Source organism: Podarcis pityusensis, assembly GCF_964106645.2.
Source record: "Podarcis pityusensis genome assembly, chromosome: 15".
In the NCBI taxonomy this organism is placed as follows: domain Eukaryota; kingdom Metazoa; phylum Chordata; class Lepidosauria; order Squamata; family Lacertidae; genus Podarcis; species Podarcis pityusensis.
This window is the reverse complement of record NC_138040.1, coordinates 29,457,075-29,470,152: the sequence shown is the minus strand read 5'-3', so window position 1 is coordinate 29,470,152 and position 13,078 is coordinate 29,457,075. Positions and strand designations below refer to the sequence as shown.

The 13,078-nt window shown below is 49.6% G+C and overlaps 2 protein-coding genes across 2 annotated transcripts in view; one reads left to right on the top strand and one right to left on the bottom strand.

Moving 5' to 3' along the window:
* HYOU1 (hypoxia up-regulated 1) overlaps positions 1–160 on the bottom strand; it is an 18,115-nt gene extending 17,955 nt beyond the window's left edge. The window contains exon 1 of the mRNA XM_080983419.1: positions 75–160. The gene's annotated coding sequence lies outside the window, so the exon portion shown is untranslated. The remainder of the gene's footprint in view (positions 1–74) is intronic.
* On the top strand, positions 83–13,078 carry VPS11 (VPS11 core subunit of CORVET and HOPS complexes; the record flags this gene model as incomplete). The annotated part of the gene is made up of 16 exons (XM_080983426.1): positions 83–222; positions 880–1,024; positions 1,756–1,891; positions 2,128–2,291; positions 2,414–2,661; positions 3,363–3,564; positions 4,106–4,257; positions 4,918–5,104; positions 5,535–5,678; positions 7,366–7,554; positions 8,355–8,516; positions 9,470–9,609; positions 9,858–10,060; positions 11,123–11,294; positions 11,697–11,919; positions 12,338–13,078. 16 exons carry the CDS (start codon positions 83–85, stop codon positions 12,500–12,502), a joined length of 2,772 nt encoding a protein of 923 aa, XP_080839552.1. The 3' UTR covers positions 12,503–13,078.

Here is a 13,078-nt window from a genome sequence, read left to right as displayed (position 1 = left end):
CAGCCCCAGCGCTAAGAGCAGCGGCAACGCGGAAGCGGCATGGTCACATGACTCTCCTCCGGAGTTGGGCCTACCTGTCAAGATGGCGGCCTACCTGCAGTGGCGCCGCTTCGCCTTCTTCGACCGCGATGTCCTGACGGAGCCTGATGGGAAGCCCGTGCTGTTGCCGCCAGGCATCACGGTCTGCGACTCGGGCCGGGGCAGTCTCGTTTTCGGGGATATCCTTGCTGTTAGTGGTGTCGCGGGGGGCGGGCAGGGTGCCTCTGAGCGTGTGTGGAGTGCTCTTTTTCCCTCAACCAGTTTGCCTGGGCAGGGCTTTTGTCTCGGTCAGCGGACATGAGTTTTGGGTAAGCTGGAGCCATGGCTCGCCTTCTGCCAAAGTCTGAAGGCATTCCTCCTCTCCGCCCCGTGGGTTTATTCATGTTAAGAACATAAGGCGATGCCTGATGAAAGCATTGGCCCTACATCGTGGTGACTGAGTTGTCACCCTTGCTGCTGACCATGGCCATTGCCCAAACTGACGGCAGTTAAAAGTCCAGCAACATCTGGGCAACCACAGGTTAGGTAGGCACTCTTGAGTCTACGATGACCAACAGACAGAAAGTAGAAGCCTTTACCTACTTGGAGGTTCTAGGGATTGAATCTAGAATCCTTTATATGCAAAGCAGGTGCTTCACCACCAACCTTTGACCCAGCTCAGATATGCAGGTCTTGTTCAGTGTCTGGGTGGGAGGCAGCTACGGAAACAATTTGAGTTCCATCATGGAAGAAAGATGGGATATAAACGTAATGCGATAAAAGATTTTAGAAGCGAACCACTGAGCCTTTTGGGCCTTCTGCTCTCTTATGGGGAGGACTCCTTAACTCAGACCTACATATGGAAGGGCAGATATGGTTCCTGCTGCGCAACCTTGAGCTCAGCAGCTTCCAAGCTTATAAGCTGAGAGTGACACATCTCTACCAGTTGAAGCAGCACAGCATCTTGGCTTCAGTTGGGGAGGATGAAGAAGGCATTAACCCTTTGGTAAGTTGGTTTGAGGGAAGCCAGACTTGGTTTTCTGTTTGATGGAAAGCTTTTGCGAGATTAGTTGTAGGGAAGGAGGCGTCTTCTGTGATGACAAGGCTGAGATAAGTGTGGGCCACCAGTTCTTCAAAACATTGCTGCTGGAATCTAGAAATTTTAAATATTTGTTTGTCATCTAAGCCTTTAACTCAGGTGTTCAGGAATTTTGGCTTTTTTGTATTTTTCTGACTTGTGCATACAGTCATACCTCATGTTACGTCTGCTTCATGTTATTTCCTGCGGCGACCCGGAAGTACCGGAAAGGGTTACTTCCGGGTTTCGCCACTCGCCCATGCACAAAAGCGCAAAATGACGTCATGCACAGAAGCGGCAAATTGCAACCTGCCATGAGCAGATGCACTGCTGCGGGTTACGCTCTTTTCATGTTGCGAACGGGCCTCCGGAACGGATTCCGTTCGCAGCCAGAGGTACCACTGTATTTGGCTTAAGCCTGATCAAAAGAAGGGTGTCTTGCTCCTTCTGCCTATTTGCCCTGCAGTGACTTTCTGCTAGAAGAGTAAATGTGGATCCTTTCTTTCCACAGCAACTATGTCTGCACTCCTGGTCCCAGAGTTTGACTGGAGAAAGGGGGAAATGTGCATCTTATATGCACAGTAGCACTTTTAGATAAAAAGGGAATCGGTCCAATTTGTGGTGGTTTTCCTCAACAAGCCCCCTATAATAACTTGTAGGTCAAAGTCTGGAATCTAGAGAAGCGTGACGGTGGGAATCCTCTGTGCACCAGGATTTTCCCTGCAATACCAGGCAACAAGCCTACAGTTGTGTCCTGCCTCACAGTCCATGAGAATCTCAACTTCATGGCCATTGGTAAGTGGAAATGAAATTGCTGCTGTGAGTTACAGACATAAAATCATAAAGGAGAAATTGATCTTGCAGAAATTGATCTACTTTGTTTTGGGGAGAGTACTCCTTCGTCGTTTCATATTAATCTAATTCAGCTTTCCATTTGGTGGACTTACCTGATGTCTTCCGATGGCAGAGAATGCCTGCTTTTCCCCATTCTCTTGGAATGCAGCATTCACCCTTTCCCATTTCTGCTGTAGGCTTTACAGATGGGAGTGTTGTGCTCACTAAAGGGGACATCACGAGAGATCGGCACAGCAAAAGTCAGATCCTTCATGAAGGCAGTTACCCAATTACAGGCCTTGCCTTCCGTCAGTCTGGCAAAACAACACATCTGTTTGTTGCCACCACAGAGAACATCCAGGTAAGATGTTTGGTTGACCACCAGGCGGGGTGTGTGTGTTATGCCCTGCTCCATCCCAGTTTCTGAGCTGTTCTTGTGGCTTTCCAAGCTTCATTGTGTCCTCCTCCTTGTGGACTTTGCAGTGTTACACGCTTTCAGTGAAGGACTATCCGAAGCTAGAATTGGACACACGTGGCTGTGGGCTGCGCTGCTGCACACTCAGCGATCCCTCCCAGGACCTCCAATTCATTGTGGCAGGAGATGAATGCGTATATCTGTACCAGCCAGATGAGCGTGGGCCCTGCTTTGCCTTTGAAGGCCAGAAGCTGATAGCCCACTGGTATCGGGGCTACCTTGTCATTGTTTCCAAGGAACGGAAGCCTTCTCCAAAGTAAGACAGAACTGCAAGACAGAATAACTTGAATTGTTTTCCTTTGACCTCTTAAAAACTCAGGGTGTGGGATCTGGATAAAGGTGGTTGCTGTGAAATTATTTATTGCTTCTGGTTAGGTACTCTTCTGTAGGAGAGAGCAGTAGAAAGCTATTGTGTGTTGCATGGGATTTCTTTTTGGCCTTCCAATCCCTATTTGAAGGCAGTGTTAAATCCAGCTTTCCTTTCCAGCTTCCTATCAGATCTTGGATTTTCTGACTATGCTGAGTGGGATATGTACAAGTAATCTTGAGAATGTGATGACTGTCATGAAAGGTCCAAATGGCTGAATGCGGGGGTTGGGGTTGGGTAGGGAAACCCTACTTTGCAGCAAGGCAATATGTTGTGCTATCCAAGGCTCAGAAATAGTTAGGTTGACGTACATATCGTGGGGGAGAAATAGGAGGCAGGTGCAGTTTATGCATTGGAATGCAAAAGCTTGGTCATTAGTTTTTTAGATTCATCAGGTACTCACAGAGGGCTCTGCCAGCTGACTTTAACGTTTGTCTGGAAATGTTAAGTAAGCAGTTTGAGACTCTCTGAGGCTGTGAGTGTGGACCATTCTTTCATCCAGTGCACAAAAGGGAACTCCTGACCTGTGAGTGAAAGTTAAAAGACTATCTCTGAGGCTGTCCCTCACTCTTTGCTCCTCTGTACTCTAGATCGGAATTTGCTGGGAGTGATCCACAAAACTCTGACAAGCAGATCCTGAATATTTATGACTTGGGCAACAAGTTCATCGCATACAGCTCTGTCTTTGACGACGTGGTGGATGTCCTGGCGGAGTGGGGGTGCCTCTATGTGCTGACCAGAGATGGGAAGCTCCATGCACTGCAGGAGAAGGACACGCAAACCAAGCTTGAGGCAAGGGACCTTGGTCGCTTCTTCCTCCTCTGTGGTTAGTGGGGTTCTGAGGTGCAAAGCTTATTCACAGCTGCCTGCAGCTCAAAGCCCAGACGTTGCCCTACACCAGACCGTTTGGACTGCAAATGCCATTAGTCCCAGCATCATACACCTGTGCTGCCTGGGGCTGATGGGGAGCTGTAGCCCCAACCATTTGGAGGGCTCCAGTTTATGGGAGGTTGGTGTGGTCTGCTGTTTCTCCGTAGGGAGCCTGAGTAAGGGGCTGGAAGTGACTCTGAACTAGCATCTGTGCCATGTGGCACAGAGGGAAGGAGCAGCTGTGGCCTAGAGCCCCTTGTTTCTTCTCTTAGAATTACGAAAGTTGCAAATGCATGTCGTTATGCATTCACAAAACAATACATCAGTATGCATTCCATACTTGAGGACCCCAGTAATTCAGCAGCTCCCCATGGAACAATAGTTATGAATAGTCAAGATAACCCTTAAAACCCTGTTGATCCCATCAACGTTTGTAAGCAAGCAAGCACTTCTCTTCCAACAGATGCTCTTCAGGAAGAACCTCTTTGAAATGGCCATTCACCTGGCCAGGAGCCACCACCTGGATAGTGACGGCTTGTCTGAGATCTTTCGCCAGTATGGAGACCATCTGTATAACAAGGGAAACCACGATGGCGCCATTCAGCAATATATTCGGTAGGCGGCACAGGGGAGTTTTGGCCCTCCCTCTTCATTACAGCCATGTTGGAGTGAGAAGAAAGACCAGAGGCCTTGCTATCTGGGTGCCACAAATCTGGATTTTTAATCTGGCCGACCTGCCACCTTCTTGCTGGCTTCTTTTCTGAATTGCCTCACCAGGGAAACCATCATGAGATGGGAACTAAATCCACCCAAATGTGGTTTGCAAACACACAGAGCCCTAGTGACCTCTGACGCGTCCAAATGGAGTTTGGCTCTCTGGATCCCAGTGGACTGGGATTTATTTACTGAGATAGTATACAGGGGATGCCTATCTATCTGTGGTTGCTCCTGGCTTTTCAGATTGCGAGGTGCTTATCAGCAGATTGCACTACCTTTGGCAATGTGAGGGGCAGACCAAGATAAGTTTCCAGCTACAAATTGTGAGAATTGCAAGTTTTGATTTCCACCCACTTGATTTCCACTCTCCCCAATTAATTCGACACTCCAAGCTGCCACCTCTCCCTGTGTCCTACTTGTGTTGGAAATTGTGGCTGCACCTTCTGATCCTCTGTAGAACCAGATCCGAGGTTGGGGTTACGCGCACACTTTCTCATCTTCTCTCTTGGCTTTTGCCTACCTGGAATAGGGTCCTCATAGGGTCCTCTTTCTCCCTAGTACCATTGGGAAACTAGAGCCATCCTATGTCATCCGCAAGTTCTTGGATGCTCAGAGGATACACAACCTGACTGCGTACTTACAGACGCTCCACCTGCAGTCATTGGCCAACGCAGACCACACGACACTGCTGCTGAATTGCTACACCAAGCTGAAAGACATATCCAAGCTTGAGGAGTTCATTAAGGTACAACAGGGAAGGGTGTGGATGCCCTGGCGCGCTGGCTCCTCCTTCCGCATTATGCCTCAATGGGCTTGTGTGCTTGAGCAGCCATCCTCCAACTTTTGGTGCCTGCCTGCTCCACATTCCCAGTGCAGAGATTGAGAGAGCCTTCCGGGTAATTGAAGGACCCTTCATGTGGCTGCTTGAGGTTGGGTGGGCGCTTTCCTCCAGTCCTGGAGTTGAGAAGGATCAGAAGTATTCCCTTTGCAGGAAGAGCAGCTTATTTCTTTTTAACCTCATAGGAGGGAAGATGCAGAGGCCTTCTCTTTGTCTTTTGCTTCTGGCTCCAGGCATAATATGTTACAGTTTCATGGGAGACATACAGAGGCATTCCTCTTTCTCAGTAGACGTGCCCCTTCTGAATGTCTTCTTTGCTTTGTCCTCCCCCACACAGACCAGTGAGAGCGAGGTGCACTTTGATGTGGAGACAGCCATCAAGGTTCTGCGTCAGGCAGGCTGCTACTCCCACGCCGTGTACCTAGCTGAGAAGCATGCGCACCACGAGTGGTACCTCAAGATCCAGCTGGAGGATATCAAGGTGAGACCAAACTGCCTGCCTGATGCTGAGCTTCACTTCCAGCTTTTAAAGCTGACTTCTTGCAATGCATCTGGATGCTGTAGAAACCTGAGAGGTGCTTTGGCTCGGGAGGGGGGGGGGGGTGTGACGACTGTGTTTCTCTACGTTCTCCCTTTTTTGCAATGGGGATAGTAGTGTCCACAGTTTGGGACCGTGTACATCTGTTTTCCCACATGGCAGACAAAGAGGCGTTAGATTAGCGTAAGGGTGGGTAACTTGCTTGCTCCCGTGGGTCTTTCACTTGGCCTGTTACAAACACTTCCTTAGTTGTTAAAATGTTTTGGGGTCTCAAGGCTGCAGCAGCGAGTTTAAAAGGACTTGCTATGATTTTTACATTAAGTGGGGCAGCTGCTCCTGTGCTCCCTTTTGCAAGAGGATCTGTGTGACTTGTTGCCGTGGAGAAAAAAAGGCAGGACTGTCCGCTGCTTACTTCTTTTTCCTTATTATTATTATTTATTGATTTTTCACAAAAAACAGACAGACAAAAACCTTTAACACAGACCGTAAATTATATTATCCATTGACTTCTCATCCTCCCCTTCCATGGTATCCACATTTACCCTTGAATGCTGCAAATTTCACATATACTATCCAATACAGTCATACCTTGGAAGTCGAATGGAATCTATTCCTGAAGTCCGTTCGACTTCCAAAACGTTCAGAAACCAAAGTGTGGCTTCTGATTGGCTACAGGTAGTTCCTGCAGCCAGTTGGAAGCCGCACCGGATGTTCGGCTTCTGAAAATTGTTCGGAAACCGGAACACTCACTTCTGGTTTTTGATCGTTTGGGAGCCGAAACGTACGAGTTCCAAGGCGTTTGGCAACCAAGGTATGACTGTACATCCATTTTAACCTATTTATCTTAATAATGAACACTGTTGCTCATATTTCAAGTCCTGCTCGCGTTTTCATCTCACTATAGGTAGTTCTTTAAATACTTAGTTCTAACCCCAAGATACAGGGGAACTGGGGTCTGCTTCTGAAGTTTGCTCAGCCTGTCTTGCCCTGGGAGTATTATCCATGCTTGTGTCAGAAGCCCTCTTCAGGTGTCCTATCAGCATGTAGAATAATTACTGGGGGAGGGGGGCATGGGGATGGGAGTGCTAGCTCTGCCCCCCTCATTTTCATTCCCGTTGCCCTCCCCCAAGTTGGAGGCCAACTGTCTGAAGCTCTGAGCTTCTTGTACTTGTTGAGGATCCCTGTGCACTTTCAAACGCAGAAGTCAGGGTTCTAAAATGCATTGGAGAGTTTCCTTGAGTGCAGGAGGCTCCCTGCTTTGCAAGGTCAGCATCCAGCATGCGGAGGACCCAGCATGCAGCATCCAGCATGTGGCATGCGGAGGACCCACAGGAACAGTGGTGAGAGGGGCAGAGCTGGCACACTTGTTTCACAAACTTTCCATGTGTGATGGTTCTGCAGCAGTTTTCCTCAAGTGGGTCCCTCCCCACCCGTGTGTGTTTTGGACTACAGTTCCCATCAGCCCCCATCATAACACAGCTGTTGTGCTGGCTAGGACTGAGGAGAGTTGTCCTGCAAAACATGCAGAGGGCACCCAGTTTGGGAAAGCTCTTCTGCGTGCAGGCAGAAGGCCAACGCGTTGGCTCCAAAGCAACCTCTCTCTTCTATCACCTGACCTTCTCTTGTGCAGAACTACCAGGAAGCCCTGCGTTACATTGGGAAGCTGCCCTTTGAGCAGGCCGAGAGCAACATGAAGCGGTACGGCAAGATCCTCATGCATCACGTCCCGAATGAGACCACTGAGCTCCTGAAGGTCCTGTGCACGAACTACCAGCCGGTGGGGGATCGTGAGGGTCCTGGAGCACTGGAAGGGAGGAAGGTATCGGCTGGATTCGGGGTGGTGTGTGTGTATGTGTGTTGCTGCCCGTTGCTTGTGCAGCTGAGGGTGGTGCTCACCAAGGAGAGCAGGGGGATGAGGAGTAATAGGCATTAAGTGAACAAAATGCTAAGTGTAAAATACAGTCTGGGCAAGCAGGCTCAGTGGTGATAGCCTGCAGGGTATTGTGGGGGACAAACAGAGTCATAGAACTGTAGAGTTGGAAGGGACCATTAGGGTCATCTTGTCCAACCCGTGTTGCCCAAAGTGGGGTTCAAACCCGCAACCCTGAGATTAAGAGCCTCATGCTCTACCGACTGAACTGGTTGGAAGGCAGGAATGTTGAACAACCTCTGGGAGGCAGCAAAGGGCTCAGACCAGTGTGGCTTGCAGAGTTTTTGCTTGTCTGGTTGCTGTTCAGATAAGCCATTCTTCCCCATACAAACACACACACATACCTCATACCGGGTTTATTGCAATAGCACTTGCTGATACTTGCTGTGTCCTGAGCACCAGCCAGTCTTTGCTAGGCTCCTTGTAGGGCAGGTGTGGGGAGTCACTGACCCTCCAGGTGTTGCTGAACTACAGCTCCCATCATCTCTGGCCATTTGCTTGCTGGGGCTGGTGGGAGTTGTAGTTCAGCGACGTCTGGAGAGCCAAAGGTTCCCCACATGTTTTGTGGGGGTTGCTCTGGGACATTTGGGGCTGCAGAAGGCTCTGCCAGGAGAACTGAGACACAGAATGTTCCATCTAGACTGGCTACTGCCTGCCTTTCCCCATTCTCTTCTCTCTTTGTAATATAGGCAAATCCTGATGAGTTCATTCCCATTTTTGCCAACAACTCCCGGGAGCTGAAGGCCTTCCTAGAGCACATGTCAGAAGTGCAGCCAGACTCTCCACAGGGCGTGTACGACACACTGCTGGAGCTCCGCCTCCAGAACTGGGCGCATGAGCAGGATCCACAGGTCAGTCCTCCATCCGCTTGGGGTCAAATTTCTAGTTGTGCCCAGGGGAGGTTGACTGGTGGAAGCCATTGGCAGCAAGGTCTTGGGTGACCTGTCTGGTGAAAATCTGGCTGGCAAGAGAGAAAACCTCAATTTATGGGGCTCTGGTTCAAGGTGCCTGTGACACAGGTGGCTAACCCATCTTTTGGCCTGAGTGCCACATTGAACCTTGGTCAACCTTCACAGGGGGCAAGGAACTGCGTTCCAGGGGTGGGTGCTCACCAGATACTATCACATACTGTTGCCTGCACACACAAACACAGCTGATCTATGCAGAAAACTGCGAAGTGGAGATTATCTTTTCCTCTCTGTACACCAAATGACCAGTTGGATGACCAGGAACAGGACAGTTTGCACCCACACAAACACCCAATTAGGGCCCACCCACCACACAGCAGTATGTCTGTTTCATTATTATTTTCTGCCAAAGTTGGAGGGTTATTGGGGCAGTGCCAGAACAGTTGCTTGGAGGTGTGTGTCTGGATCAGACTCTTGAAATGAAGCGTAGCCACCCCTGTCCCTTGCCCATCTCTTAATTCTTGATCCTGGGGTTATCCGGCAAAGCTGAATAGTGGGAGATTCAGGGCAGAGAAACGGGAAGATGGAACACAAAATACGGAATCCACTCCCACATGATTTAGTGATGATCACCAACTTGAATGGCTTCAAAAAAGGATTAGACACATTCACGGAGGGCAATGCTATTATTCCTGATGGTTGCATGCTCTCTCCAGAATTGGTGGGCAAGAGCAGGAAAGTGCTTCTGTTGCATTTAGCTCTCCTTGCATTATGCCATCTGGTTGGCCACCGTAAAAACAGGATACTGGACCGGATGGGCCTCCTTTGGCCTGATCCGTTTGCTGCAGAGCTCTGCTTATTAGCTTGATGTTTTCTTGGCTTTGGGCTCCGTGTAGGTCAAAGAGAGGCTGCACAACGAAGCCATTTCCTTGCTGAAGAGTGGGAAGTTTCGGAGTGTCTTCGATAAGGCTTTGGTCCTGTGCCAGATGCACAACTTCAAGGATGGTGTCCTGTACCTCTACGAACAGGGCAAGCTGTGAGTCTAGAGGCACCAGCAGCCTCCTACTCTTTGTGGGGGTTGGAAGAGGGTTTCTGGAGCTTCCCCAATGAGGAGGGTGCCGGATATTGTAGACCAGGCTTTGCAGCCTATGTGCAGGGTTTGGACCTGGTTGATCTGTGCCCAGACTATGTAGCTAAGGAAGGTTTGGAGAGCAGCAGGTGGGCTCAAGGGCATTATATGTGGCCTCCTGGTGGAAAGAGCCCTCTTCTCCCTTCCTTCCCCAGTTTCCAGCAGATCATGCACTACCACATGCAGAACGAGCAGTACAAGAAGGTGGTGGAAGTCTGTGAGCTGTATGGAGACCAGGAGGCCTGCCTTTGGGAACAAGCCCTCGGCTACTTCGCCCACAAGGAGGAGGACTGCAAAGAGTACATCACAGCTGTGCTCAAGCACATTGAGACCAAGAATCTCATGCCGCCCCTGCTGGGTGAGGGAGGTTCCACTTCCAGGCCGGGTGGTGGGGGTGGCTGAGGCTGTCTCCTTGAGAGGCTTGACTTTGGGAAGCTTCTGGGGTGGATGGAGCTGGGAATTAAAACCAGTCTCTCAAGCAAAAGAGCTGCTAGTTAAATCCAGAGCTCCCTTCAGCCTCTCCCTTTATGAGAATGACCTGCCTTCCAAGACCCTATGGAGGACAGATGCTGCTCTTACTCTTGACACCAGTGATGCTTTTGGCTGAAGGTTTATTTGTTTTTCTGATCCACCCTTTATCAATGGTCCCCGGATGTTTCACCATCTATTGATCCCTGTGCCACCACTTTATTTCTCGCTGCCACCACCCAGGCCCTACCTGGGACAATACTGAGTCCAGTCAGGGTTAAATTGAAACATAAACTTTTGTTTATTTATTGCAGTTTAACAAGCGTGTGGTTTCATAAACAGTATCTGTCAATTACATTCATGGGGTGCCTATCCAGACCTATAACTTTCGCTACCTGCCCTCACACACTAAACCACCTCTCAGATATTTACTTGTCTGCCTAGCCCCTAACTATTCCTTACTCAGCCTATTTCGCTACACTAACTCTAACCCACAACTCTAGCCCAATTCACTCCCACTCCAACCACCCACCCAAGGACTCCCCAAGGAACTCTCCCCTTTGCCCCTCCCAGAGCTGGTTTTATAGTCCCACTGACTCCACCCCCCTGGGTCCTGACTGGGCAGCCTGTTTAACTATTTCACCTCCAGCACTCTCTCATATGTTAACGTCACAATGCTGCTCTTACTCTTGACGCCAGTGATGCTTACGGCTGAAGGTTTATTTGTTTTTCTGTTCCCCCCATTATCAATGGATAACATTTAAATTGCCCTCTGCTGTCTGAATCTTGACCTTTAAAGGGTCTGAAGTGTTTTGGAATGGGACAGAGAATGCTGAAGGGCCCCTCCCCTGTGGTTTGAAGGGACAAGGTAGATTTGTGCTCACCCAGCTGTACTATAAATTGCCCCACTCCCTCTACTTCCCTGTGCTGATGGATTGCCCCCTCTGTCCAGTTGTGCAGACTCTGGCTCACAACTCCACAGCCACCCTGTCAGTCATCAAGGATTACCTGGTCAGCAAGCTGCAGAAGCAGAGCCGCCAGATCGAGCAGGACGAGCAGAGGATTCAGAAGTACCGGGAGGAGACTAAGCGGATCCGCAAGGAGATCGAGGAGCTCAAAAGCAGGTAGACGCAGTCCATGTTGCTGGGCCTGTCTGACCTCCATAAGACGTGGCCTCCAGAGGGAGCAAGACATCACCACATGCCACTTTCCTGCCTTCTGCCCATTGTGCTCTGTTTGGTGGTGCAGTGTGATGAACAAGTCCAGGTGGTTCCTTGGAAGGGATTGAGATGGATCGGGAAGGGACTCCAAAGGAGACTTCATTCATCTGCCAGTCTTCCAGAGTACAGCTGCGCTTTACTTACAGCTGCTGTAGCAATCCTGGAATCCAGGGGCAGGGGAGAAGCTTGATGCCCAAATGCAATGTGGGCATCACAGGAATGTGTTGCTGTTACTTCTGCGCATGTGTGTGTCCCTGAAAGCCATCTCTCTTCCTTGCCCTTCCCTTGTGTGTTTCCTTTTCTCAGTCCCAAGATCTTCCAGAAGACCAAGTGCAGCATTTGCACCAGTGCCTTGGAGCTGCCCTCAGTTCACTTTCTGTGTGGCCACTCCTTCCACCAGCACTGCTTTGAGAGCTACTCGGAGAGTGGGTCGGAGTGTCCCACCTGCTTGCCAGAGAACCGCAAAGTCATGGACATGATCCGCGCTCAAGAGCAGAAGCGGGACTTGCATGACCAGTTCCAGCACCAGGTGGGGCTCCCTGGCTGCCTAGCTAGATTTCCAGTCTGGTTTATTATGACACTTTATATCCAACTGGTGGGGAGTGCCCGGCCCTGCCTGGGATTTTTTTTTTTGGGGGGGGGGAATACTGTGTTGTTTTAAATGCATAGTGTAATTTGTGTTTGAACCCATAACTCTGGATGTTGGGTGAGGACATGCCAAAGTCATGTTTCGGTCCACCATCTTGGTTCAAAATGGCGTCTGTGCCCAAACAGCAACGAAGTCTATTGCCCCACCACTGGAACCATCGTGCTCAGTTTGACAGTGATATCTCAAGAGGTGGCCGAACATATAGAGGCAAACCATTTTCCAAAATGTATAGTAAATGATAGAATCTCCCACCCCAAACACCCCCAAAAGTGAAGCTTTTGTTTGTTCCATCTTACAGATGAAATGCTCCAATGACAGCTTTTCTGTGGTTGCGGATTATTTTGGCCGAGGCGTTTTCAACAAGCTCACCCTCATCACAGACCTTCCTCCGGGCAAATCTGCTGCAGTACTTGATGCGGGCTTGCAGCGTGAGCTGCTGATACACACAAAACGGAGCACTTAGATGGTGGTGGGTGGGTGTCCTTCAGTCCCCTGACCTTGGGTCTCCAAATGAGTGATGCAATCAGCCTCTCTTTCTAGTGCACTGTGACCCAAAAGAGGGTAGGATCTGACTGAAGACCAGGAGGGCTGTGTAGCTGGCTTAGAAAACAGAGAGAGAGACCAAGGGAACTCTGGCTTGTTTATTGTTATTATTTTGCCCGACTAAAGCCAGGCCTGCTTCTCCAAGCCTTACAGCCTGCTGGTTAAGTCTCCTGGTTAAAAGTCTGGTGTTTCAGCATTAGCAGTGGTCTCCTGTAAGACTGTGTGATGAAAACGAGCTCTCCGCTCCAACTTTCTCCTGGTGCCTCTTGTGTTCCAAGCTCTGTATGAGGAGGATCTCTAGTAAGCCTGTGTTGCCCTCATCAAAGATATACAGCGTGGAACTAAACTGACTGGATTCTGGAACTGGAAGAGTTATTTTCCTGGGGAGGTGGATTGAAGATGTAAATAATGTTCAGCACTAACATCTCTGTAACCCTTCACTTAATAGCGGTTTACTTGCTTGAGCTATAAAATGTGTGAATGTGGGTGAAGAGAA